This window comes from Dipodomys merriami, unplaced genomic scaffold (genome assembly GCF_024711535.1).
Source record: "Dipodomys merriami isolate MVZ:Mamm:240054 unplaced genomic scaffold, mDipMer1.0.p SCAF_16, whole genome shotgun sequence".
In the NCBI taxonomy this organism is placed as follows: Eukaryota; Metazoa; Chordata; class Mammalia; order Rodentia; family Heteromyidae; genus Dipodomys; species Dipodomys merriami.
In genome coordinates, this window is record NW_027202937.1 from 1,932,258 (window position 1) to 1,956,416 (window position 24,159).

The 24,159-nt window shown below is 47.2% G+C and overlaps 1 protein-coding gene across 2 annotated transcripts in view; it reads left to right on the forward strand.

Annotated features, from left to right (window-relative positions):
* Nucleotides 1-24,159, forward strand: part of Clic5 (chloride intracellular channel 5) — a 101,218-nt gene that overhangs the window by 15,687 nt on the left and 61,372 nt on the right. The window contains exon 1 of one of the 2 annotated variants that reach the window (XM_070023609.1): nt 17,064-17,437. The exons of the other annotated variant lie outside the window; for it this stretch is intronic. Within the exon in view, the coding sequence (XP_069879710.1) occupies nt 17,378-17,437 (60 nt within the window). The 5' untranslated portion in view covers nt 17,064-17,377. Of the gene's footprint in view, nt 1-17,063; nt 17,438-24,159 lie in introns of those variants that run through there. 2 annotated transcript variants of the gene reach the window in all.

Below are 24,159 nucleotides of genomic sequence, written 5' to 3' on the forward strand. Positions count from 1 at the left end.
TGAAGGCTAGGGCATCTAGTCAGAGTTTACTCCCTAAAGTTTATGGAGCAGCTCATTGTTTTGGCTTCTGTTAGTGTAACTGGGCCCTAATGAGGAGGACTCGGTTTGGGCAATGGATGAGTCTAAGTCTCCCATCCATAGGCTTAATGCGCATGTGGCTGAGTGGCTCCACAGGCCAAAGTCTGTTCTGTGCTTAGACCAATGGTCTGTTGGTTGTCTTGATTTCCACTTTAAAGATTTTTTTTTAAAAGCCTTCTTGTTTTGGTGGTGGTGTTTCCGTTGAAGAATGCAAGTTAACCAAATGACCAGAACCAGAGCACAGGACATCACTAGGAGATGGTCAAGCGACCATCCCTCTTCCCTGCCCCTCCCCCCCCCACCATGGTACCTACTTCCTCCTCAGGAAGACATGCAGTGCTCATTAACCTGCAGAAGGAGCTGTCAGAAACCCTCCTCCTCGCTTAACACAGCATTTCTCATTGTTTGAACAGGAAGCACAACATGCCATGCAGAGGAGGCGTCCACTGGAAGCTTTCCGCCCTCAGGCTGTTCATGCAGCCCCTCAAAGCTGAGGACAAGGTGTGAACCTTCTAGTTGTACTAAGCCCATGTTTTGTCCCCTGAGATGTTCTGCACTCCCCAGCGTTTTGTCACTTGTTGGGAATCCTTTCAGCCAGGATTCCTATAGCTACAGCTCTTCCCTGTATCCCAAGGCCATATTAAAATTGGGATTCTTTCCTGGTCTCTTGATTTCCAAAGACCATGTTTTTGCCTAGGTGCTATATGCTTGTTATTTAAACTCCTCTCAAAAAGAATTCAATGATTGGGCACTCTTTCTCTTTTTTGTTCTCTCTGTCTCTGTCTCTCTCACTCACTCTGGCTTCTTGAGACGGATGGAGTCTCATTATTACACTCAAATTCAAGATCCTCCTGCCTCTGTTTCCCAGAGAGCTGGGATTATCAGCATGAGCTACTATGCCTGACTCCATTGTACCTTGTTTAGGCAACTTCTTCTGCCTGCTAGAAATGACTGACTGACACACAGAGAGAAATGGAGACAGAGAGACAGAGACAGAGATGTGAGTGAACTTTTAGAATCATGAGTAAGACACATGGGTTTTTTTTTTTGCCATTTGTAATACTTATCACTCATTCTCATGGCTATTACTACTCTGTGGGAGATGTCACGCCTGGACATAGGTTAAACATGTTATTTAAAGAATGAGAAGCATCCCGCGTCCCGGGGTGGAGAAAGGATGGTTGGGAAAGAGAGGTCCAAGACTTGTCTCTAAATACTTTCCTATGGAGCAACCCCTAAGCCACACTTTGCAAAGCAAAACAGCACTGATGGAATCAGTCTCTTATCTTCCCAGGCTGCCTTAGCCTGAGAGCTTCAGGGGAAATTCAGGTAGGAAACCCTCGGGAAAGTTCTGTTGAACAGCAAGTGTCTTTGTCTTCCTCCCTTGCCTCTGACTGCTCCAGTTTTCAAATTCTCAAATTTGAATTCTCAAATGATGGTTAGCTTGACCTTCAGCATCCCTGCCTATCAGAAAGGGTCCAAGTTTTGAGGTGTGCTGATGCCGACTAGAGGAACAGGACAGTGGAGGTGGTGGCTAGGTTAAACAAAGCAAGCGGCAGCTAACGTGGGATTGGGATACAGAGCCCACTTACTGGGAGGAAGAGGCTGGGAGAGAAAGCCCACTGACGTGAGACAGGAGGCTGCCCAGCAAGGTGTGGAAGCTGGAGGATGGGGGACAGCCTTTAGGGTTTGGAAGGTCTTCCATGCAAAAATAATGGTAAAGATTAGCTTTAGTTTGGATATTAAGATTTTTTTTCATTCGGTGTGCTGTTTTTAATTCAATAAACAAGGAAACTATATACGCAACAGCAATGAACAACCTTCCACAAAATATCCTCAAATGAACCAGCACAGTGGCTCAGGCCTGTAATCCCAGATACTCAGGAGGCTGAGCTCTGAGGACCATGGTTCAAAGCCATCCCAGGCAGGAAAGCCCATGAGTTATCACCAACAAATTACCAAAAAAAAAAACCCAAAACTGGAAGTGGGGTCAAGTGGTAGAACACTAGCCCTGTGAGTAAAAGAAGTTCAGGGACAGTGCCAGGGCCCTGAGTTCAAGTCCCAGGACCAGCACCAATAAATAAATAAATAAATAAATAAATAAATAAATAAATAAATAAATAGTAAAGTCCTCCAATGAGAACGTGGAGCAGGAAGGGATCTTATTGCCTGGGAAAACAAGAGCTTCTGGTCCCAGCATTCTTGGTGATGCTCGGAGCCTCTACCTCTGCCGGTGTGTAGCTCACGAGGTCTCACTCACTCCGGTCAGTCCAGAATGAGTCACGCTCCCTCCGGCAGGCAGTTCCCACGTCCACCGAGGGAAGGAAGGGAAGGCAGCAAGAAAAAGAACAGGAATTTAGTTGTCCTGGTGGTAAGCACAGTGAATTTCAATATATCTCACCAGGTGGTAAAACTCTAGATGTCATTTTTTTCCCCTCCTGAAACTGTAAGATGTCAGACACGTGATAGGTGAAAACAGCCTTTAAAAGAAAAGTTAAGGTTGTTTTCAAATTTGTTTCTTTTCCTGACCCTCTTGGAACTGCCTATGAAGTCAGCTAATCCCTCTGGCAAACTCGGTGGAAACTTGACCAGAGTCTTGAGGGTGCCATTAAATATGTAAGAGGGCATTTTGCTCTCAGCGGAGAGCGAGGGCAGGGGTGGGGCACCCCCAGCTCCACCCACCAGGTCAGCAAGCTCAGAATGATTTATTGATGGCACGTGGACTGGATCCTCACTGGGCCAGCGGTGAGGAACCTCCAAAAATGAAATCTTCAAGCAGGAGGAGTCTCCCGTCGCCTCTGGTGACCTCAGGGATCTGACATAGGCTGTCATTTCCAGACAAGTTTTCAAGATACTATTTGGAATTCATGCCTCATCTTTCCCTTTTGTTGAACCCCACAGGACTGACTTCTGGTACAGCTCCTGCTATTACTGTGATCATACGTATTCTTGTACCTTCAGTGAGTATCGTCTTCCAAGATGAAGGAAGCCAGTGACCCTGAGTGAGAGAATCATCTAAAGACACCAGGTTGCCACCAGGGCCGGTCTGTTTGCTCTCCGGGTGAGAAGCAAATAAATCACCAAATTCCTGGTTATCTTTGATTTATACCCTGAGACTTCATCAGCAAAAGCAGTAGAATTGCAAGCCACAGCAGGATAAATGAGAAATCCTCTTTTATGGAAACTCCTGGACAGGCTTGATCTTCGGCCAGGAGAGGATTTTGCCAACATCTGTCCTCTAGAGATATCACTGAATTCTGCTGAAATGACTTCCTGCTTTTCCCTCTCTCCACCTCCCTTCTTGAGGCCCTGTCTTTGAGCGTTGCCTTAGAGAAGCTTCGGCTACACACAGTCATTGCCAGAGCAGAAATACTGGTTGAAGGGGTTATTTCTTTTATAAAGGTGTTTACTTTGGTATTAGTCAGAAAGCCTTGTAATGCAATAAATAGTAAAACTTTGAGCACCAACAGATATGTGGGCAAAGTACAATGAAGAGAACCAGAGGTGGCTATAGTGCTCATGATGGCTTCAGTTCAACAGTCCCACACATAGGCACTCAGACACAAGAATTGTGGTTCCAGGTGTCCGATGCAAACACGTAAAGGGAGGTGATGCATTGTACCCAGCGTTACCCGCACTGTCTGTCCAGAACAGAGCATCGCACGAGGCAGGCTGAGAGTGCACCCGATGCATCTGTGAACTGAAGGTTGAGCTGCCACTCCCTGGAAGCAGACCGTGGCTGGCCATGGTCCCTGTGCAAGGTCTGTGCGGAGAACTTGCATGGGGTGCACACAAGCTACCAGGACTGTTTGCAGGAAGCAAGGAAATTCCAGTGGAGGGACAGTTGTGTCTCATTCTCAAAGTTGCCTCTTGGGCTCTTTTGATTTGTGGTCCGGAGTAGGTCCAGCCTAAACCTCTCCTGAGTGTTATAATTACAGTCCAACTTCAAAGCAACATCCTCCTATTTGTATTTTATAACTAGGACAGGAACTTAGCCCATTTAAAAGTTTGCATTCTTGGATTTGATAGCACAGAGGGTCCAACATGAATCTAACTGCTATGCCCCTGCATCTCAAAGCTGTCTTTCTCTTGAGTTCAGTTTCATCTTATTTCTTGGGCATCGTGGGTAGTTGAGAACAGTGTCTAAGTCAGTAAAGATGCAGATCTGTTGTCACAATCTACCTTGCTGCTCACTAGTTGTATGATTTGGGGCTAACTTTTTAGTTTTCCCATCTATCAAATGGGAACAAACAGTATATTCCTTAGCAGGTTATAGCCATAGCTTTCAAATGCACCAAAGTAAACAAAACATCCCACATGCAGGCGTGGTGGGGCACACAGCTGCAACCTCAGCTACTCAAGAGGTAGACACAGGAGGACTGAGATGTCTGGGCCTACCTGGACCAAGTTAGCAAGATGCCATCTCAAAAACAAAACACTAGGGGTGTGGCACCAGGGGTAGATGGCTTGCTAGCCTTGGATTCAGTCTCCAGGAACACAAAACTAAACAAAACCACAACAATAACAACAGCAGCAGCAGCAACAAGTGTTTTGCACAGTAAATGCAAATCACTTTGGCTATCAGTGGTCTTGTCACCACCGTTGCCTCTAGAAGCAGCAGCCAAGAGGCAAGAACATTAACTACTGTTTATAGACTGGCTTGGTAGACTCACCTGGCAAAATCTGTGTGAGTTATGTAGTTCTAAGATTTACTATTGCCTGTCAAATCAGCCTCCTTCCTCCTGGGAAATAAAGCATATTATGAAGGGGGACTGGGCCTTAGAAGTTTGTCTTGGCCTTTCTACTTGGAGGAATATTGTGTTTTATCCATTGAGAGAGAAGCAGGTGGTGGGGCAGGCAGGGCATGGGGGGAACCTGAGGTTTGTCTTCTAGACTTGTCTTGGTTGATCCTGCGTGTAAAGTGACCTTGACCACCCTTGTCTCAGCTTCCTGTCATGTCTGCCAATTAAGAGCCTAGGCCCAACACTCAGGTCTCCTTGGGATCAGAGGCGTGCACTCTATGTTTTGTTTAAATACACAATCTGTTTTGTATATGACAGGTCTACTTCCTCATTTGTTTTTTCTGGTTCCTTCCATTCCCCCTGCCCCTTTGCCCCCCACATTGAGAGCACCAGGGCGGAAGTCATCACAAACAGGAACATAGCGCCCTCTAGAGTTTTTTCAGAAGCGTGTCTGCATTGAACTGAAGGCCAGGCCCAGCCATCTCTTAAACTGTGTGGATCTCTAGGTGCAAACCTCAGTGAACTTAGTTTTGGAGAAATTTAAAACTATGAAATAAACACGCAATGCAAACAAATAAACAGAGCCAAAAAACGCTGTAAAACGATAGACACATAGAAACCTGAACTATGGAGATAATGATCAGAAAAAATGCTAAGTCCTTGGCATAGAAGCCCTTATATATTTCACATCATATTATATTTCATATAATGCAGGACAACCTTTTCAATGCTTTTATTAATGTAACTAAGAAAAATGTTCACAGGTTTAAGAAAGATAAACTAAAAGTTAATTTACTCAGTATTTTAAGTTTTTAAATGTTTTAGTTTATAGTTGTGAGTTTATTATTCTCCTCCTTCCGGACATGAGCCCAAATTAATAAAACAGAATGTTATTTTTCTCCTAGGCAACACTCATAGAAAGTCGCAAATCACCTGGCCTACCCCTCTCATAGAAAATGAAGCCACAAACCCTTTTGTTCGTCGTCAAGAGCTTTGTACTTGCCAGAATACTAGCTCCAATAGTAATGCCTGCAACGATCTTCAAATAATAACAACCATGAAGTTACTGTGTCCCAGGAACTCGGCCAAAACCTACACAGAATGCCTCCGCTAACCCTTGCCACAGGGAATCCAAAAAGTTGTTGATTACTGTCACTTCCATTTTAGAACCAAAGAAATGGAAACATACAGAAATCAAATGGCTTGGCCACATTCAGAGCTCACCAACTCCTATGGGCTTTGTGCATATGACAGTACATCTGGCTCCCATTCAGATAGTAGAGAGAGATGCCAGACGGTTTTTCTGCACACTAAGATGCTGGGGTGGTGTTTACCTGTTATTCCGTTACATTCTGTATCACATTTGTTGATATGTATGTGCCAAACCACTGTAGCAATCCTGGAATGAAACCAAATTGATTGTGGTATATAATCTCTTTTAAATGTATTTTTGCAAATCAATTTACAAGTCTTTTATTGAGAATTTTTGCCACTGTATTCATAGGCAATTGGCCTATAATTTCATTTTTGAGTTGTGTTCTTGTCCAGTTTGAGATCAGAGAAATATTGGATTCAAAAGGCGAGTTTGGTAATGTTTTCCTTTTCTATTTTTTAGAATAGTTTGAGAAGCACGGGTATTAATTCTTCTTTAGGAATCTAGTAGAGTTCTGAAGTGAATCCATCCAGTCTTGCTTTTCTTTGCAGGAATGTTATTACTGCTTCAATCTTCTTGCTCATTGTAGGTCTGCTTATGTGGTTGATATCCTCTTGGGTCAATTTAAGCAGCTTATATAAGTCTAGAAATTGATTTATTTCTTCTAGATTTTCAAAATATACCCTATAATTCTTTGGATTACATTGGTATTAGATTTGATTTCATTGGTATTAGGTAGAGTTCCATTCTCATCTCTAACTTTATTAATTTTGGTTATCTTGCTTCTTTTGGTCAGTATGGCTAAGGGTTTATTGATCTTGTTTATCTTTTCAAAGAACCAACTTCATGTGTGTGTGGGGTGGGAGGCACATCGTGAGGTTTGAACTCAGGGCCTGGGCACTGTTCCTGAGTTTTTCACTCAAGACTAGCACTCTACCACTTTGAGTCACAGCACCAATTCCTGTCCAGGGTGGCTTCAAATTAGGATCCTCAGATCTCAGCTTCCTGAGTAGCCAGGATTACAGGCAGCATGAGCCACTGGCACCCAACTCCAGCTTTTTATTTCATTAATTCTTTCGGATTTTGGTGTGTGTGTGTGTGTGTGTGTGTGTGTGTGTGTGTGTGTGTGTGTGTGTGTGTGTGTGTGTGTGTGTGTGTGTGTGTGTGTGTGTGTGTGTGTGTGTGTGTGTGTGTGTGTGTGTGTGTGTGTCTTAGGCACAGTCCCTGATCTTTTTCATTCAAGGCAAAGGGATCTACCGCACCCAACTCCAGCTTTTTATTTCATTAATTCTTTCGGATTTTGGTGTGTGTGTGTGTGTGTGTGTGTGTGTGTGTGTGTGTGTGTGTGTGTGTGTGTGTGTGTGTGTGTGTGTGTGTGTGTGTGTGTGTGTGTGTGTGTGTGTGTGTGTGTGTGTGTGTGTGTGTGTGTCTTAGGCACAGTCCCTGATCTTTTTCATTCAAGGCAAAGGGATCTACCACTTGTGCCACAGCACTACTTCCTGCTTTTTGGTGGTTAATTGGAGATAAGAGTCTCACAAACTTTGCTGCTCAGGCTGGCCTTCAACTATGATTTTCAGATCTCAGTCTCTTGGGTAGCTAGGATAACAGGTATGAGCCACCAGCAACCAATGTGTAATTTATTATTACTCATATTTTTCTGTATACATTCACCTTCCTTTTCTGTGTAGGATTCCCCCTATCTTCAGCAATGCTATGAGTTTTGTTTATAATGGAAAGTTTTTTTTGCATTGCATTTTTTATTGTGAAAATACTGTACAGAGGGGTTACAACTACATGGGCAAGATAATGAGTACATTTCTTATCCAGCATTGTAGCCTCCTCCTTTGTTTCCCCTTCCCATCCCTTCCTATCCTCCCCTGCCCCCCCATCCAATCCTCCCTGCCACCCCTCCACCCCCCGCACCGAAGTTGTCAAGTTTGTTTTCGACATAACAACTTGTACATCTCATTGTTGCAATGGGTCCACCTGTATCCCTATTCCCTATTTAAACGATTTTTTTCCCCTTCCCCTCCACAAATTATACCAACATCAAATACAGTGAAAGCAGGGGTTATACCGTGAGGGAGGGACATACAAAGCAACATAGAAATCATCTTATAAATATGGTAGAAACAATTGAATGAAAGAAAAAAAATATTTGAATGCTTATCTTGGGGTTCATTCCCCTAACATCAACTTATCTGACCTTTTCTGCTTGACTCAGACATATACTAGTTATTGCAAATAAGGGAAACCATGGAACCTATGTTTCTTTGGGCCTGGCTTACTTCACTTAATATAATTTTTTCCAAGCTTGGTACTGGCGCAAGAACAGACCCTAGGACCAATGGAATAGAATTGAAAACCCAGAAATGAACCTACAGACCTATAGCCATCTAATCTTTGATAAGGGAGCTAAAAAAAAATAGAATGGAAGAAAGACAGCCTCTTCAGTAAATGGTGCTGGCAAAATTGGTTAACTACTTGTAGAAAACTAAAGCTAGATCCTTATATCACCCTGCACCAGAATCAACTCCAAATGGATCAAAGACCTCAGAGTCAAAGCAGACACTCTGAAAACATTACAGGATGGAATAGGAGAAACCCTAGGTTTTCCTAGGCACAGGCCAAAATTTTCTTAATAGAGACCCAGAAACACAACAAATCAAAGAAAGGTTGGACAAATGGGATTGCATGAAATTGCAGAGCTTCTGCACGCAAAGGACATAGCTAGCTTGATAGTGTTTTGGTATTCAGTTTTTTATTGTAAAGATGCTCTATGGAGGGGTAGCAGTTACATGAGTAAAGCAATGAGTACATTTCTTGTTGAGCATTTGTTACCCCTTCCCTTGTTGTGTCTTGGTTATCCCATTTATACATGACCGTTGTAACACACTTACTTTTTCTTTAAGGACTGGCACTGTTTGATTCATACCATTGGAAAGACTTATCACTGTGATTTTATTTGACTTTTTGAGTTTCTCATTTCCAGAATTCCAATTTGAATTTTTGTTTCTTAGTATTTCAGTCTTTATTAAATTCCTCTTTCATATCCTTCATTGTTTTCCTAAATTCTTTCACCTGCTTATTTGTATTCTTGTTGAGTTCCTTCAGCTTTCTATACATATCCTTTCCTTGTTTTGTTGATCATTCTTCTAGACAATGCTTTTGAGTTCTTTGGGCTTTCTTCTTTATTGTTCGTCATTGTTAACCTGTATTGGTGTCTTGTTCACTTGTTTTCTCACATTTCTTGTATTTATCTGGTGAAATTTTTGCAAGAGGCCAAGACATTCGTTGGAAGTATTACCTATTGTCTTACAGTTGAAATATTCTCAGTGTCCACTCAGGATTGTGCAATGGAAGGGTTGTGTTACACTTTTTCACTTCTAAACTAGAAGATAGCTTGGTAGCCAAGCTGTGGACCACATGCACAGAGTCCCGGAACTCATCCCCAGCACCACTCAAACAGAGATGAGCTAACGAGTCTTTCGCATCTTCTTTTGCCTGAATTGATGTTACATGTGGATTGAGAGTTGCGCTGGTCAAAGTTCATTTGCCCACTTTTGTGTTACTTCTGTCTTCCTTACTTTGTGCACTGGGAACCATTGCTAACTGTACAGGGTTTTTGAGTCAACGGGCCAAACAAGTTACGATTCGTTACACTCCCTCCCCTCCCCAATTTTTTTCTCAGGGGGAAGCATACATATAACCTCTGGGAAGTGCCCCAAATATGTCTGCTAGTGAGAAGAACAAATAGAGTACTAGGCTCTGCACCGGTGACTGGGAACAGATGAGAATTTATCAAAGTATGGAATATGAAGTGTGATATGTGATATGAAGTGTGCATACAGTGGAGTCTCTATATTATTAACTGCTTATCCTCACATAATTAATAGTTCCTGCTTTTGCATGCTTTGTTTTTGCAGGTATCAAATTCTTACTGTAAATGAAATCTAGACTTTGTGTGTGTGTGTATGTGTGTGTGTGTGTGCTGACCCTGGGAATTGAACTCATGGCCTGGGCACTGTCCTTCAGCTTTTTGCTCAAGGTAGTACTCTACCATTTGAGCCACTGCTCCACCTCTGCCTTTTTTTGGTGGTTAATTGGAGATAAGAGCCTCATAGATAGATAGATAGATAGATAGATAGATAGATAGATAGATAGATAGATAGATCTACATATAGATATATCCTGTTTTATTACCAATTTTTCTGCTTTTAATCTAATATCACAAATGTTAATTTTTTTAAATCTGTAACTAAAACTTTTATGATTCCTTTAGAAAAAATATGATACTTTTTTTCTATTTGTTCTTTAGGAGAAATTTTAGGATTAGTACTTCAGATTATATAGCTACAAAATAGAGAGCCTAATTGTGATCATATGAGTAGAGTTTAAGAATATTTTGCTTTCTACTGGTGAATAAGGTATAATTCATCTTTTATTCAGAGTATTCTTTTATCCCAAAAAGTTTTATCCTTTCAAAGCAATTATTTTCATTTTGAGAAAAATGAGTACCTGAGCATTCAATCATATTTTCTCTTGAGAATGAATAGATTTTTGAGCATTTTTAAAGTTATTCACCAGCAGCATGTTATCAGGATAAAAGTACTTTTAGTCAAGTTTTCTTTGACCAGCTTTGGTCATAATTGTAAAAAACAAAAATAAACCATTGAATTGTCACAATTTTCCTTTCTGTTATTTGAAAAGTAGGATCCAAATCAGTCATTGGTGACATATTTTTAAGCAAAAATGTTTTAGAAAAGCAAAGACAAAGATGAACAGCCAGTAAATCTGAATTCCTGGCCCTGATTTTTGACTTGATAGATACTTTAAAACTTGAGACAAGAAGTCCGGATAACTATGAAAAGTCCCCTGTTCATCAACTGAAGACAAATTCAGTACCATCTTGGATGCCTCGTGATAGGAACGGAGGCTGGGCATGTGGGTGTATGAGAACCTGTAGTCTCTGATTCATGGTCAGAAGTCACCTGGCCAAGCAAGTCGCATCTCCATGACCAGCTGGATAGAAGCACGGGAGCTGGTGTTGATGAGTCACCTCAAGCAGGACACTTTGGCCGTGGCTGTGGTCATGTTTCTGCTCTTTAATTTGGTGACTCCCCACAAAGGCAGGCAGAGCCCAGGGCCAGGTTTGAACCCTGGACGTCTTTGCCCTGGGAGCTTCATTAAGGGTATGAGGTCTGCACTGCTCCATGTTAACGGGAGGTAAATGAATCTAAATTCAGCTTTTCTCTTTTAGGGAGTTTTTCAGAGAAGATAAAAGTAACAATGGGGGTTACAAGATAGTAAACAAGCCAAATTTTAAAAATGTGATGTAATCAAATTAACTTGGATATGTGTTGTTTTTTTTAACATAAAATCACTTATATAAAATATCAGAAGACTCTCTGATCCTTCACAAGTGAGCGCTGGGTGTAGACACAGTCCATGGGTAAAACTGAGAGAGAGAAAGTTGACATGAAAAAATATATAGTACAAAGTAGTCTTACAGCAATGTTTACCTTTTAGATACAGTTTCATTGCAAACATTTGCCCCATGCATTTGACTGTGGAAGTTATAGTTACATAGAAATTCTTTCCCCTGAATGATTTGCTTAAAAGTCAACATCTATTCAGTGGAGCTGCTGAATTCATGCAGGAATTTTTTTTCTTTTTTCTTCAAAGATGTACTGAAATTACTGATATATTTGCCCAGAAAGGATGAAAAATATGATACAATGAAGACTCCCAGAACCTTAGTTCCTCCAGCATAAAATCCTCTATTGTAATCTAGGTTCTAAATACACACATATTTTTTATTGTTATTGTAAAGATGATATTCAGAGGGGTTACAGTTATGTAAGTCAGATAATGAGTACCTTTCTTTTTAAACGGACACACATATATTTTCTGGCTCTGATTGTTTCCAAATGAGTTTTCTGATGATCATAAATAGAGATTTGTACCCACACCAGTTGGAACTTACATATAATAAAGAGGACTGTGGATAGGAGCTGGTCTGTGAGATTAAAAGAAAAGGACCTCAGGGCTGAATGAGGTAGACTTGAGTCAACAGCACTGTGGTGTGCTTTGAAAAGGATGCCACATCCTGGCGAAGAGAACGTATTGTTTTTTCAGTTCTAGATTCTCATTTTAAAAAAGAAGTGGTATCATCTCTGTAGGCTCTTCAGCTATGTACTAAATGAAAGTACAAAAGTGTTGAGAAATTGTCAGAAATCCAGAGAAAGGCTGTATGCGTAAAGTTCAGCTGAAGAATAAAAGATAATAAAGTCAGAAAGTAAGGTCTCTGTTCATTGATTCTTTTTCAGTAGACAGAATACCTTACAGTATAATGAAAAGAGCAACAGATTGAAATCCAGGAATTCTGAATTCAGGACTTTATAGCCCTGTAATCTAGTTATCAGACTTCCCCGAAACCTAAGTTTCTTTGAATTGTGTGTGTGTGTGTTTTAATAGATCCTGACTTGAATTACAACACAGGAGAGGAAGTGATCCAATAAAAGATTCAGCACTGGTAGATTCTGGATAAATGTGAACTCTCATTTTTATCACATAACCTTCTCCTATGGTTTTTTTTTTTTTTTTGGGGGGGGGGTCCAGTCATGAGGCCTGGTTGCTGTCCTTCAGCTCAAGGCTAGCGCTCTACCACTATGAGCCACAGCGCCATTTCTGGCTTTTTTCTTTTTGCTTATGTGGTGCTGAGGAATCGAACCCAGGGCCTCATGCAAGCAAGGCAAGCGCTCTACCACTGAGCCACCTTCCCAGCCCCTCTCCCATGTTTTAATTCAAGTCAGGATCTACTTAAAAACTCCATACTGTAATATATATTTCACTCACATGAGGTGGAGCCACAGATAGAGAAGATGGCTGTGAATGAGAGACGTGTCAGGTTTTCTGGCATCCATGGACATCCTTAATGATAAGTACTGATCGCACGCGTGCATGCCACGATTGATGAGTATCTCTGAAACTGTGAGTCAAAGTAAGTCCTTCCTCCCTCTAGCTGCTTTTCTCAGGTTCTATCACAGCAGAGAGGTCACCAAGCCAAGGCAGGAATGGAGACCCTGCTGTGACTGCCTGACTTGGGCTGCACCACATGTTGGAACTGGCCTGCTTGGGGGAATACGGAGGAGTCTGGAACTGGAGACCAGAGCAGTGTTCTAGGGAGAGTTCGATAAATGGATGCTTCTGGTAGCACCTCAGAAAACTGGAATGCAAATAGGAATAATTCAGGCAGCAGGAGTTCAGCCTGTGTTCGTGAGGCTCCTGAAGGGCATGAGAGCTGCCCTGGGGACTGGAGTCTATAAGAATGCACATCGTGTCGGGCACACCCCAGCCTGTGTGAAGGAATGCATCATGAGTGGACCAGTAGGATGAGTGATGGTTGCTGACAAGGACTCTGGGTTTCAATCCAGCTCATGCTCAGGCCCCTCCCTTTGCTAAGCAACCAGTATACTTGCTGGGGAACAGATCACGGGTGCTGCTGGTTACACCCAGCGCATGGTAGTTCACACAGAATAGACAGATCTAGCAACCAACCCCAATCTTTCTTACTGCCCAACTGTGACCTCAAGTAAGTGTCACCCACCCAGGGGCTTACCCCTCTCTGTCTGCACCCACCTGGTGATCTCCAGAGGCACTCGACACTGACACCTTGATGGCTTTGATCTTAATCTAAAAAAGAATACGAATTTAAAACTAGAAATATGTGCCAAAAGAATTGATGGTCCTAAAGTAGTCCTTTTTGTTTTCTTTCTGCCTTTTTTCTTTTTCTTTCTTTCTTTCTTTTTCTTTCATTCTCTTTCCTTCCTTTTTTTTTGCAAAAAGATTTATAATATCAACCCTATATTATTTTGGAGGGCCACCCAAATGGGAAACAATTCCCAGGAGCTGTGGTTATAGGGGAGCTGCCTATTTTCCACAAAGGAGTGGACATTTGGAGACCATAAAGTGAAAGTTAACTCTGCCAGGCTAAAGACAGGGAGGTCAGCTGACACACTGTTTAGCTCGCAGAGCCAAGAAAATATTGTCAAATTCCTATCAAGTATTTTTTTTTAATTAAAAACCCTCACAGGCTTTTCATGCCTAAAATTGTATTTGCTTCCACTACACTGCTATTAAAAATGTCATACACACCCCCGCTCCTCCCACTCTGCCCAGCGGAGCAAGGAAGCAGTGAGTGGGTACATCAAGCAGTGTCAGTCCCAGCCTCCATCCGTGACCTTGGTCCCTCCCTAGAGCATGCAGTCATTGGCTCAGAATGTTCAGCTGTGAGTGACGGTGCATCTGAAGGTTTTGGTGATGTAAGCCTGAAATCAAGGAGAGCCATGATTAAACAGCACCTTGATTAAGCTACCCAGGACCCAGAGGGCTGCAATTAGGACTAGATGATGCTTTGTGTGTTTGTTTGTTTTTTTTATGAGAACTCATTTGCACTTGGAGCCTGTGGGCTGGAGCCTCACCCTCTACCTATCGGATACCTGACTAAGTAGAGACTTTCAGCCAGAGGGCTTTTCCCTCTAGGAAGCCTTTCCCTTCCCACTCTAACCGTGGTAGGAGCTCTCCCTCTGTGCCAGTCCATCTACCCTTCATTCAGCTTTCCATCACTGTGACAGAGAACGTCAGACAAATAAACTTCAGAACAAAAGCTTATTCTGGCTCACTGTTTTGGAGCTTTGAGCTCATGACCAATTTGGGGCCTGCTGCTTTAGGCCTGTGTTAGCACAGCACAGCACAGCAGCACGGTGGAAACTCCTTGGCGAAGAAGGGCTAGTGACCTTGTGGCTGGCAAGGGGGCGGGGCGGGGGAGGGAAGGAAGCCTGGTGCTAGCTATAATCCTAGCTACTCAAGAGGCTGCGATCTGAGGATCACTGTTGGAAGACAGCCTGGGCAGAAAAGCTCAGGAGAGTCTTATCCCCAATTCAGCAGTAGAAAGCTAGAAGTGGAGGTGTGGCTCAAGTGGTAGAGAAACCGCCCTTAGTGAAAAAGCCAAGAGAAGATTGCAAGGTCCTGCATTCAAGCCCCAGTACTGGCACACAAATGGCCGGTGGTCAGGGTCCCATAATCCCCTTTGAGGAAATGCTCCCCTAACTGGTACGCATTAGCCATTGCCTCTTTGAGTTTCTGACACTTCCCCAATAGTGTCCGTTTCTCTGGCATGTAAGTATTCTGACATTTTTCTTACTGTGCAATTCATTCATGCCTCATAATACTGTGAAGCAAGAATATACTTATATGTAAGGCAAGGCAGAGCATAAACAGGATTAACAAAAAGGGAAGACAATGGAAAAAATAAGTGGACTTGATTTGGGATTTGAAAGACACAGCAGTGATTTTTTAAACAGAAATCAGGGTGGGGCTGCAGATTGGCCCAAATGCTTTAGAAGACCATACTGCAGTGTTTGTCATGCCCATTTTTTTTCATACTCTATGATGCAACAATCCCATTCTTAAGTGTATTCCCAAGAAAAGAACTTCCCTAGATCTAACCAAAGGATGTTGGAGAGCATGTTGGAGCACAGGTGTAGGTGGGCATCAGGAACTGGGAATCAGGCACAGATCCACCCACAGAAGCATGGGGAGCTAAGCGGTGCTCTGGGACCACACACCACAGAGTGGGTACCAGCAAAAGAAACCAGCACCCACAAGCCCAGCGAAATCACCTCAGGCTTCTGTTCCAACCTGGGAACGGGTGGGAGGGGAGAGGTGGGAAGGAGAGCACTTCTCCATCTGGTGCTGGTTTCCAATTGTGAACATTCACTGGTTGTCACACTCGGGGGGTGGGCATTTTCCCTGTATGTATCGCACATCACTAAAAGGTAAAAGGAGAGAAAATAGGAGAGGGGGAGAGGAAAGAATGAAAAGAAGAGGGACCGGAAAGACACAGGGTCATGGGCTCTGCTACATCAGACCCAGCTGGCTCACCCTCTGCCCTTTGCACACGGCCGGCCTGGCCCTGGTCCTGCCCTCTATTTGCCCAGCGCGAGGATGGCAAAGGCTCTGTGCTCCCTCCCTCCCTCCCTCCCTCCCTCCCTCACTCCCTCCCTCCCTCCCTCCCTTCCTTCCTTCCTTCCTTCCTTCCTTCCCTCCCTCCCCTGATGAGCTGGAAGAGTTTTCCAAATGGGTAACACTGGTAGCAGAGTAACTGGACAAGTTAAGCTGCGCTAAAGAAATAAAATTTGGAAGCCATCTTCTCTTCCTCTTCCTCTTTCCTTTTCCTTCTCTCCCCCTTCCTGTCCCTTCTTCCTCTCTTCTCATTCTCCACCTCCTCTCCTGCAAACCCCCCCCCCGTTATCCCTGCAGCTAAGCCGCATTCCTGACATAAAAGTTGAAACCCATCTCTTCCTCTTCCTCGTCTTCTTCCTCTTCCTTTTTCCTCCTCCCCTCCCTCCTTCTCCCTTTCCATCCCCTCTCCCCTCCCCTCTGGTGAGTCTGGGGGTCTGGTTCTCAGCCCACCAGTGGCCAGGGACGGTTGGTGGCCCGGGGGTCCTGGCTCTCCAGGCACTCATGGCCCCGGGCGCGGCGGCGGGGCGTCCCGCACCCCTCTCCTGTCCCCCGGGCCGGGGGTCCTGGCTCTCCGGGCGCCCGTGGCCCGGGACGGCGGCGTCCCGCACCCCTCTCCTGTCCCCCCGGGCCGGGGGTCCTGGCTCTCCGGGCGCCCGTGGCCCGGGACGGCGGCGTCCCGCACCCCTCTCCTGTCCCCCGGGCCGGGGGTCCTGGCTCTCCGGGCGCCCGTGGCCCGGGACGGCGGCGTCCCGCACCCCTCTCCTGTCCCCCGGGCCGGGGGTCCTGGCGCCCGTGGCCCGGGGCGGCGGCGGGGCGTCCCGCACCCCTCTCCTGTCCCCCGGGCCGGGGGTCCTGGCTCTCCGGGCGCCCGTGGCCCGGGACGGCGGCGTCCCGCACCCCTCTCCTGTCCCCCCGGGCCGGGGGTCCTGGCTCTCCGGGCGCCCGTGGCCTCGGGGCGGCGGCGGGGCGTCCCGCACCCCCTCGCGTCCCCGCCCGCTGACCCCGCCCCTCGGCCCCGGCTATTTTGGGCGCCGGCGCCGCGGATCGCTGACAGCGGCGGATCCTGTGACACCTCGCGGCCGCGCACTTGTTGCTCCTCGGACCTGTGGTCCGCCGCCGCCGCCTCCTCGGCCCGGCTCGCCCCGGGGCCCGCGTCCCGCCGGGTCGGTGGGATTCCGGTAGAGGTGCCCGGCGTCACCCCGCCCCCCACCGCGGCCCGCGGTGACACCGCCGTGAACTGTGACCCCGCCGCCGCCGGGGCGCCCGCGAACCCCGCGCCCCCCGCCGCCCCCCGCGAGCCGAGCGCCCCGCGCGGCCCCGCACCGCAGAGGTGGCTCCCCTCCGGCCGGGACCCGTGGCCCCGCGCGCCCACGGCAGGATGGACTCGGCCACCGCCAACGGGGACGACCGGGACCCCGAGATCGAGCTGTTCGTGAAGGTAGGTCGGGTCGCTCCCTCCCGGGGCGCGGGGTCCCCGCGGGGCGGGGCGGAGCGGGGCCGCGAGCGGGGTCCCCAGCCCGCGGGGGCCGGGGGTTGAAGGAGACCTCCAGGGCGGACCCCGGGATGGGGCCGGGGGAGGGACTCAGAGCGCGGGGCCCCCGGGCTGGCGGAGCGGAACGAGCGCCCTGAGCCCGGGGCTGTGGTGGCTGCTGCCTTCCCCGCGTCCGGGCTGGAGCGGGGGAGAGGCCCCCGGGGGTGGGGGATCTCCCGCCCGCAGGCTGCTGCGGGGCGCGGCGCGGTCCCGCTCGGCCTCCGGTCTCCGAGCTCCCGGCTGGGCAGCAGCCTGGGGTGGAGGCGGCGGCCGCAGGTTCCTCTCTGCCCCGCGTGCCCGGGAAAGGATGCAGGCCCGGCCGCGTTTCCCTGGTGGAATGAGAAAGAAACATTTGATCAGCCTCCCGCAGACCAGGCAGGAGCTGAAACCTGAGCCCCCCGCGGAGAGGAGAGCGTCGGGGCGGGGTGGGGCTTGCTGCGGGGCTCACCTGGCTGCAGGTACCCAGAGCCCGGGGGAGGGGGCGCGCGGGGATCCGATCTGGAAATGCAGACTTCCCCTAGAAATATTCAGGTCGTGGGGAAGGTGAGTCCTCTATTACTTAGTGCTCCTCAGGGCAGAGAAGCTAAATTAAAACAAAACAAAACAGCCTCCACACTCCTTGGAATTGTACCCAGCCCATGGGTATTCCCAAACCAGCTAAATAGACTGGCAACAACATATATATATATATATATATATATATATATATATATATATATATGTCCACAATTCACTGGTCTTTGGTACCTTTGTACTTCGGGGAGTTCTTTTATCCTGGCAAAGTATACGTCAGTGTGCTGCTTGGCCACGGAGCTGGACTGGGCCTTGTATTCTTGGGATTTATCTGTCATTTAGTGGCACCTGCTTCCCTCAGCCTGCGCTCTTTCCATGCCCTAGTTTGGTTTTTGGGTGGGATTTCCAGGTCCTCTTTGGCAGACCTAGGTACGAAAAGAGGTCATGTCCCCCTCCCGGGGCTTCCGCGTGTTGGAGGTGCCCAGAACTCCTACTCCAGACTGGCCACCCCGTGAACAGGCAGCACTTTCACAAAGCAAGGAGTCTGGCTGCTCTCCTTAAGAAAGCCAGTCCTTATTCTAGGACTTCCTCAGATTCCCTGGGAACAGGAGTCTGCAGGTGTCACGTTTCTGAGTTATTTGAAACACGAATTGGTTCTTTCGAGACAGAGAAGCCCTTTGCCCCAGTACTAGGCACGGAGATCTATTCTAGCCCCAAGTTGGCCGAGTTGGAGATTTTATTCATTTATATGCAAAGCTCACTTACCCAGCTCTAGGTACCCCGCCCCCCATCTCCCAACAAACCCTAACGTGCCACCTGTATCTTTTTTTTCTAAAGGAAACAATTTTTGAGACCCAAGTAAGTCTTCATAACTAGCCCAAAGATCAGACTGATGAAAAAGCTGTTTTGGTCCAAAGTTTCAGGCGAATGTTACATTCATAGGAACAAAAGTCTGGAAATGCTGTGAAAAGGCTTCTCAGGTCTCCAACGGTGTCACCTTTAGTGAAGCCCTGTCCGGACTTTCTGAATCAGATGTTTCCAGAGTTGGAAATGACTCTGAGCAGTATGACTCCCATAAACAAAAAGCTCTTCTGGTGGGTGGAGTTAGGATGTTGGTGATGGACAATATTCCCTCAATAGGACCACCAGCTCAAATTGCTCATGGAGTCCACCCTCCCAAGCCACCCGTGAGCTTTAAGGATGTGTGACCCCATCCCATACGGACTGGCAGTCACTATCAGTAACCATGGCTGGTGATGATAAGAGTGATCTTAGTCAATGGCAGGATTTGGGGGCTGGTGACACATGCTCATCTAGCTCATGTCATGTGGTCGCCAGCATCCTTGATCCTAAAGACTGGCTCACCGGTGAAACATGAAAAAAAACAACAAAAACCTGACTCATAGTCACCTCGTGAGACTCACCAGAGCGTGGAGGGGGCTGTGCTTTCGTCCTCAGTTACAGCCCTGGGAAACAAGAAGGATGACTTATTTGCATTTCATGTGCTCAGAGAGGGTGCACAAAGTGCCCAGAGCTAGTCAGCCAGCAGCATTCTAGTTTCAGTCCTCCTGTGTGTCCCTGCAGACTTGTTAAAGCTCCTGTCCTTTCCCAAATACCCGAATATGTCAGGCTTGTACCTTATTTTGACAAGCAAGGCTTTCAAGTGGCTTCTGTGATAACGATGCTGTGTATGTGCTATTCTGTCCTGACGTGTTCACAAAACCTGGTCAAGGATATTGCTAGGCATTCCCGGTCTTTCCCTTCCAGGGTGCATTCTCACAGGGATATTGAAGAGATTGTTTCCCCACATTCCCCCTCCCCCCACTTATTGTCTATAATAAGAGAGATCAGACTGGATATGCTCCAATTCTACTGCTCTATACCACCTTGAGGATGGAGCAGAGATTGGAAGGCACTGAACCTGCATCCAAGTCTTACTGATCTCTGTCATTCATTAGCTCAATGGCTCAGAAAAGTTGTTGAACCAAGAGAGTGATTATGAATGAAGCAAACACGCCAGTCATTATCCAAACCCAGACACATTTGGCTGGAATGGAGAGAGACACCAGCGATACTTGGTCTGGGAGAGGTGTGACCAGGATTGTTTGGGGAATGTGCATCAGCCTGGGTAGGAAAATGCTGTGACCTCAGGCTTGCTGTTAGGATTCCAAGGAAACGGGTGAAAGTACTCTCCCTGCTGAAAATCCCCTCAAAGGCCGAGACTCCCACCCTGACCTGGTCCCCGGCTGATAGGCCCTCCCAGCAGCTGGCACCTCCCTCTCTGATTTGCCTTAGGGAACCAAGGCCCAGTTCCTTCCTCTCCTGCGGGGATATTTTGAGAACCATGAGATCATCTTTACTTTGGACTTTGATCATAGAAGGAGGGGAGCAGGTTGGAGAATGGGTAGTGGCAGCCAGGGTAGGTTATTGAAAGAATTAAAAGGGGGAGGAAGTCAACGCCAAACAGAAAACCATTTGGGACAAACACAGGATGTGCTGAGTGTGTTCCATCAAGATGCTCCTCCTATCGGGGCTGCGTCCCCCTCCGTTCTCAGGTCCACCCACACCCGAGGGGTAGAAGGCCACCAACGCGAAGTGACCTTACAGGGAGGAATTCCCTTACACCTATTTCTTACGCCCTGGGAGCTGAGTTTCAACAGAAAACCGTGGTTCTCATCCTCAGCTACTCATTCCAGATTGCAGGGAGATGTTTAAATCCTGGGACCCGCAGGTCTCTAGGCTAATGATAGCCCTGTCTCTGTGGGCGGGGTTTTCAAGCCCATCCTGGGAGACTTCAGGCCAAAGTCCTGGTGGAGAAACCGGATCCTGGGTGGGTCCAACAGCAGAGAGCTTCTGCTACAGCTGAAATAGGTAGCCTGGTGCTCAGAGGCTTCATGGCAGAGAACTTCTCATGGAGCATCATGGTCAGGAGTATCTCCATCCACAGCTGCTCAGTTAACAAATGCTGACCAGATAATACACCCTGCCCACAGCACTCCAGAACAGACAGTGCCTGGAGGGAATAAAAACGGAGCCCTGCTGATGGTTTGATGGAAGGGACTAGTTGTTTCCTTTACTGAGTGATTCAGAAAGCTCTGACAGTGATACCGGGCACACATCAAGTTGGGGGGGAGGGGGGGAGCGTGTGGGGGACGTGTGGTGTGTCATCTGACTGCCAGAACCAACAGGATCAAATCCTGTGTTGTTTCCTCTGTGGTCCCGAGCTGTTCTGGCTACCGGTCACCTTGGGCAGCTCACCCAGGCATGAGCTCATCAGGGTTTTGATGTTCCCTTGATCACATTTAGCAACGGTGGCTCCTGTCACGGCAGTACATCCACAGAGGGCCAGTCTGAAGGCCCAGGGAGACCCTCTCAGGCATCATGGGGGGGGCAGGAAGTAACCTTGGGTCTCAGGTATGGAAGTCCAGGGGCGGTGTGTCAGCTCCCATGTCCTGCTGACCTGTAGTGTCTCTCCACTGCTTGCTGGCTCTCTCCAGCCAAGGCAAAATCTGTTAATTTAGACAATCAGGTAAAAAAAAAGCTTTCTATTCTTGGTTCTCTTTGAGTTGCCAGGGGCTGAACTGGGATATGGTGGAAAAAAGTGCAATTTGGGGTGTTAGGCTGTGGTTTACCAGGTGTGCAGGGTAGAATGCTTATTTGATCTTCTGTCTGAGCCATAGTGTGTGTGTGTGTGTGTGTGTGTGTGTGTGTGTGTGTGTGTGTGTGTGTGTGTGTGTGTGTGATCTGGGCCTTGAACTCAAGGCCTAGACACTGTCCCTGAGCTTTTTTGCTCAAGGTTCATGCCCTATCACTTGAGCCATAGCTCCACTTCTGGATGTTTTTAGTTTAATTGGAAATAGAAGTCTCATAGGCTTTCCTTCCCCAGCTGGCTTTGAACCATGATCCTCAGATCTCAGCCTCCTGAGTAGCTAGGATTACAGGCATGAGCCAATAACAGAAGGCCATTTGGGAGGACAAACACAGGATGTGCTGAGTGTGTTCGATCAATATGTTCCTCCCATCGGGGGCTGCCTCCTCCATTCTCACGTCTACCATAGCCCAGGGATAGAACCCCACCAAAGCCAAGTGACCATACAGGAAGAGTTGCCTTACACCTATTTCTTAGGGCCGGGATTTGGTTTGGTTTTGCTTTGGGTTTTACAAATGAAATGCCAGCCTCCATGCTGCCATTAGAGCTGGTTCATGGAGTTGGTTGGAGCACTAAACAAGTGGTGTATGAATCTGAGGTCAAAGTCGGGGTCTCCCCTGAAGGCTTCACAAACTCCCTTAGTGAAAGCCAAGTCTGGAACTTCCTTCCCTGGGTGGGTAAAGGAAGTATGAGCTCACACTCACCTGCTTGTGTCTCATTGTTGGAGCCAGGATGCAGACCAAAAGCAACTGTGGCCAAGCATGGCTGTTCTGATGAGCTAATTCTTCCCGGGGGGGGGGGGGGCTGTGGGCCGTGTCTGAAGGGGTGTGTTTGGTGTCACTACCTGTCTGGGGCGGACCCCTGACCCCAGAGTTGGGTCCTAAAGTTGATTCCTCCTGCGAACTTTGCTTCCTTGTTCAGGGACGTTCCTACCTTGCTAACTCCCACAGAGATGTTATTGCAAGCTTTAGTCCATTTGTCTCATTGGGCTCTGGGGAAGGCCTCCAGGCCATCTGGACATTATCTGTAACTTTGACCCTAGGTGAAGAAGATGATGTCTTTAGAGTCTCAGCTCTGATTCCAGGAGGATCCTTTGTTCTGTTCTCAGATTTTCCCATCTCCTCACCAGGAAGCCACCAGCTCACCATAGCCATGGGAGTGCTCAGAGAAAAGACACATGCCACTCAAAGACTTCTGGGAGATCCGAGTCTGTCAAAGGAGACTCTCTTGGCCTGGAGGGTCTTCCACAACTAGCAGCGGAGTTTTCCTGCCAACCCCCCAGTGTGACAGCTCACTTTGGAAATGTATTCTTTTCCTTCAAGGAATGTTCTGACATGTGAAATTCTGTCAAGTACAGCTAAGATGCTGTCAGCATGGAAAGGAATCCTTCCCACGGAAGGAGAGGGAGCCACTGTCTTCTAGAAGTGGCCTGTAGCTCTGCTGGCATGGGAAGCTCCTCCAGACCATGCTGACCGTCTCCCCAGTGGGAAGCAATGGTGAGAGCAGCAGGACTCAGCCCCAGCAACACAGAAATGCAGGCTTTCTTGACGGCTCTATGTCCAGAGATGGACACTTAGGAGGCTGGGGTGGAGCCCAGGCACACTTAGAAAGCTCCCCAGGCCAAGACTGAGAACCGGAGGCCCAAACCCTGGGTATGAGGGAGTGAACGAGGCAGTGAGGACCCAGCGTAAGAACAAGACGGAATCCCAGAGCGGGGGAGGCTGAGGCAGAGACACGGGTGAGCATGACCCCGCCGCGCCCCACCCCCACGGACCTCAAATGAACCAGGAAAGGGTGGAAGAAATGCTGTGACCCCCCCATCTCTAATTTGTTCTCTTGCAATATTTTCTTTTATAATATAGGAGCGACAAGTAATTTTAAAAGCTGGAAAAAAGGGGGGGGGAGGTATTAGTAAGATAAAGAACTTAGGGAGTCAAGGGAGTGGACAAGCATTTGGCCAATTAGTGAAAATATTTATGACACACCCGCTTCAAGCCCTGGCTAAAGCTGAGAGGAGGTGGACGAAATTCAAGAAGGGAACGCCGTCTCAGCAGTTGGGGGAGGGGTGACAGACATGAGTGGTCCCACACAAGAGGAGAGATATAGATAAAGGGACAGATGTGATGCAACTCTGGTCTCCAGGCGTAAGTTTGGGGGTGGGTAGTAGGACTGGAGTTGCACCCCAAAGAATGATCAGGATTCTTAGACGTATCTAGAATTAGGTGAGCCCAGCAGGTCCAGTTACGACGGCCCAGAGGGAATGTTCGGGGCTGTGGGTAGTGGAGGTCAGCTGGAGTAAATGGTAAATGCATAGGAACTATTGGCCCGGGTCCCAGGGGTGGGGAGGAATCAACAACAGGAAGGACTTTTGTTCCGTGTACTTTTGTAAATACTCGGGACTCACCGGAAATGTCTCCTCACAGTGAGTGATGGACTCGGCCCATGTGTGCACCGAGGTAGCTGACTG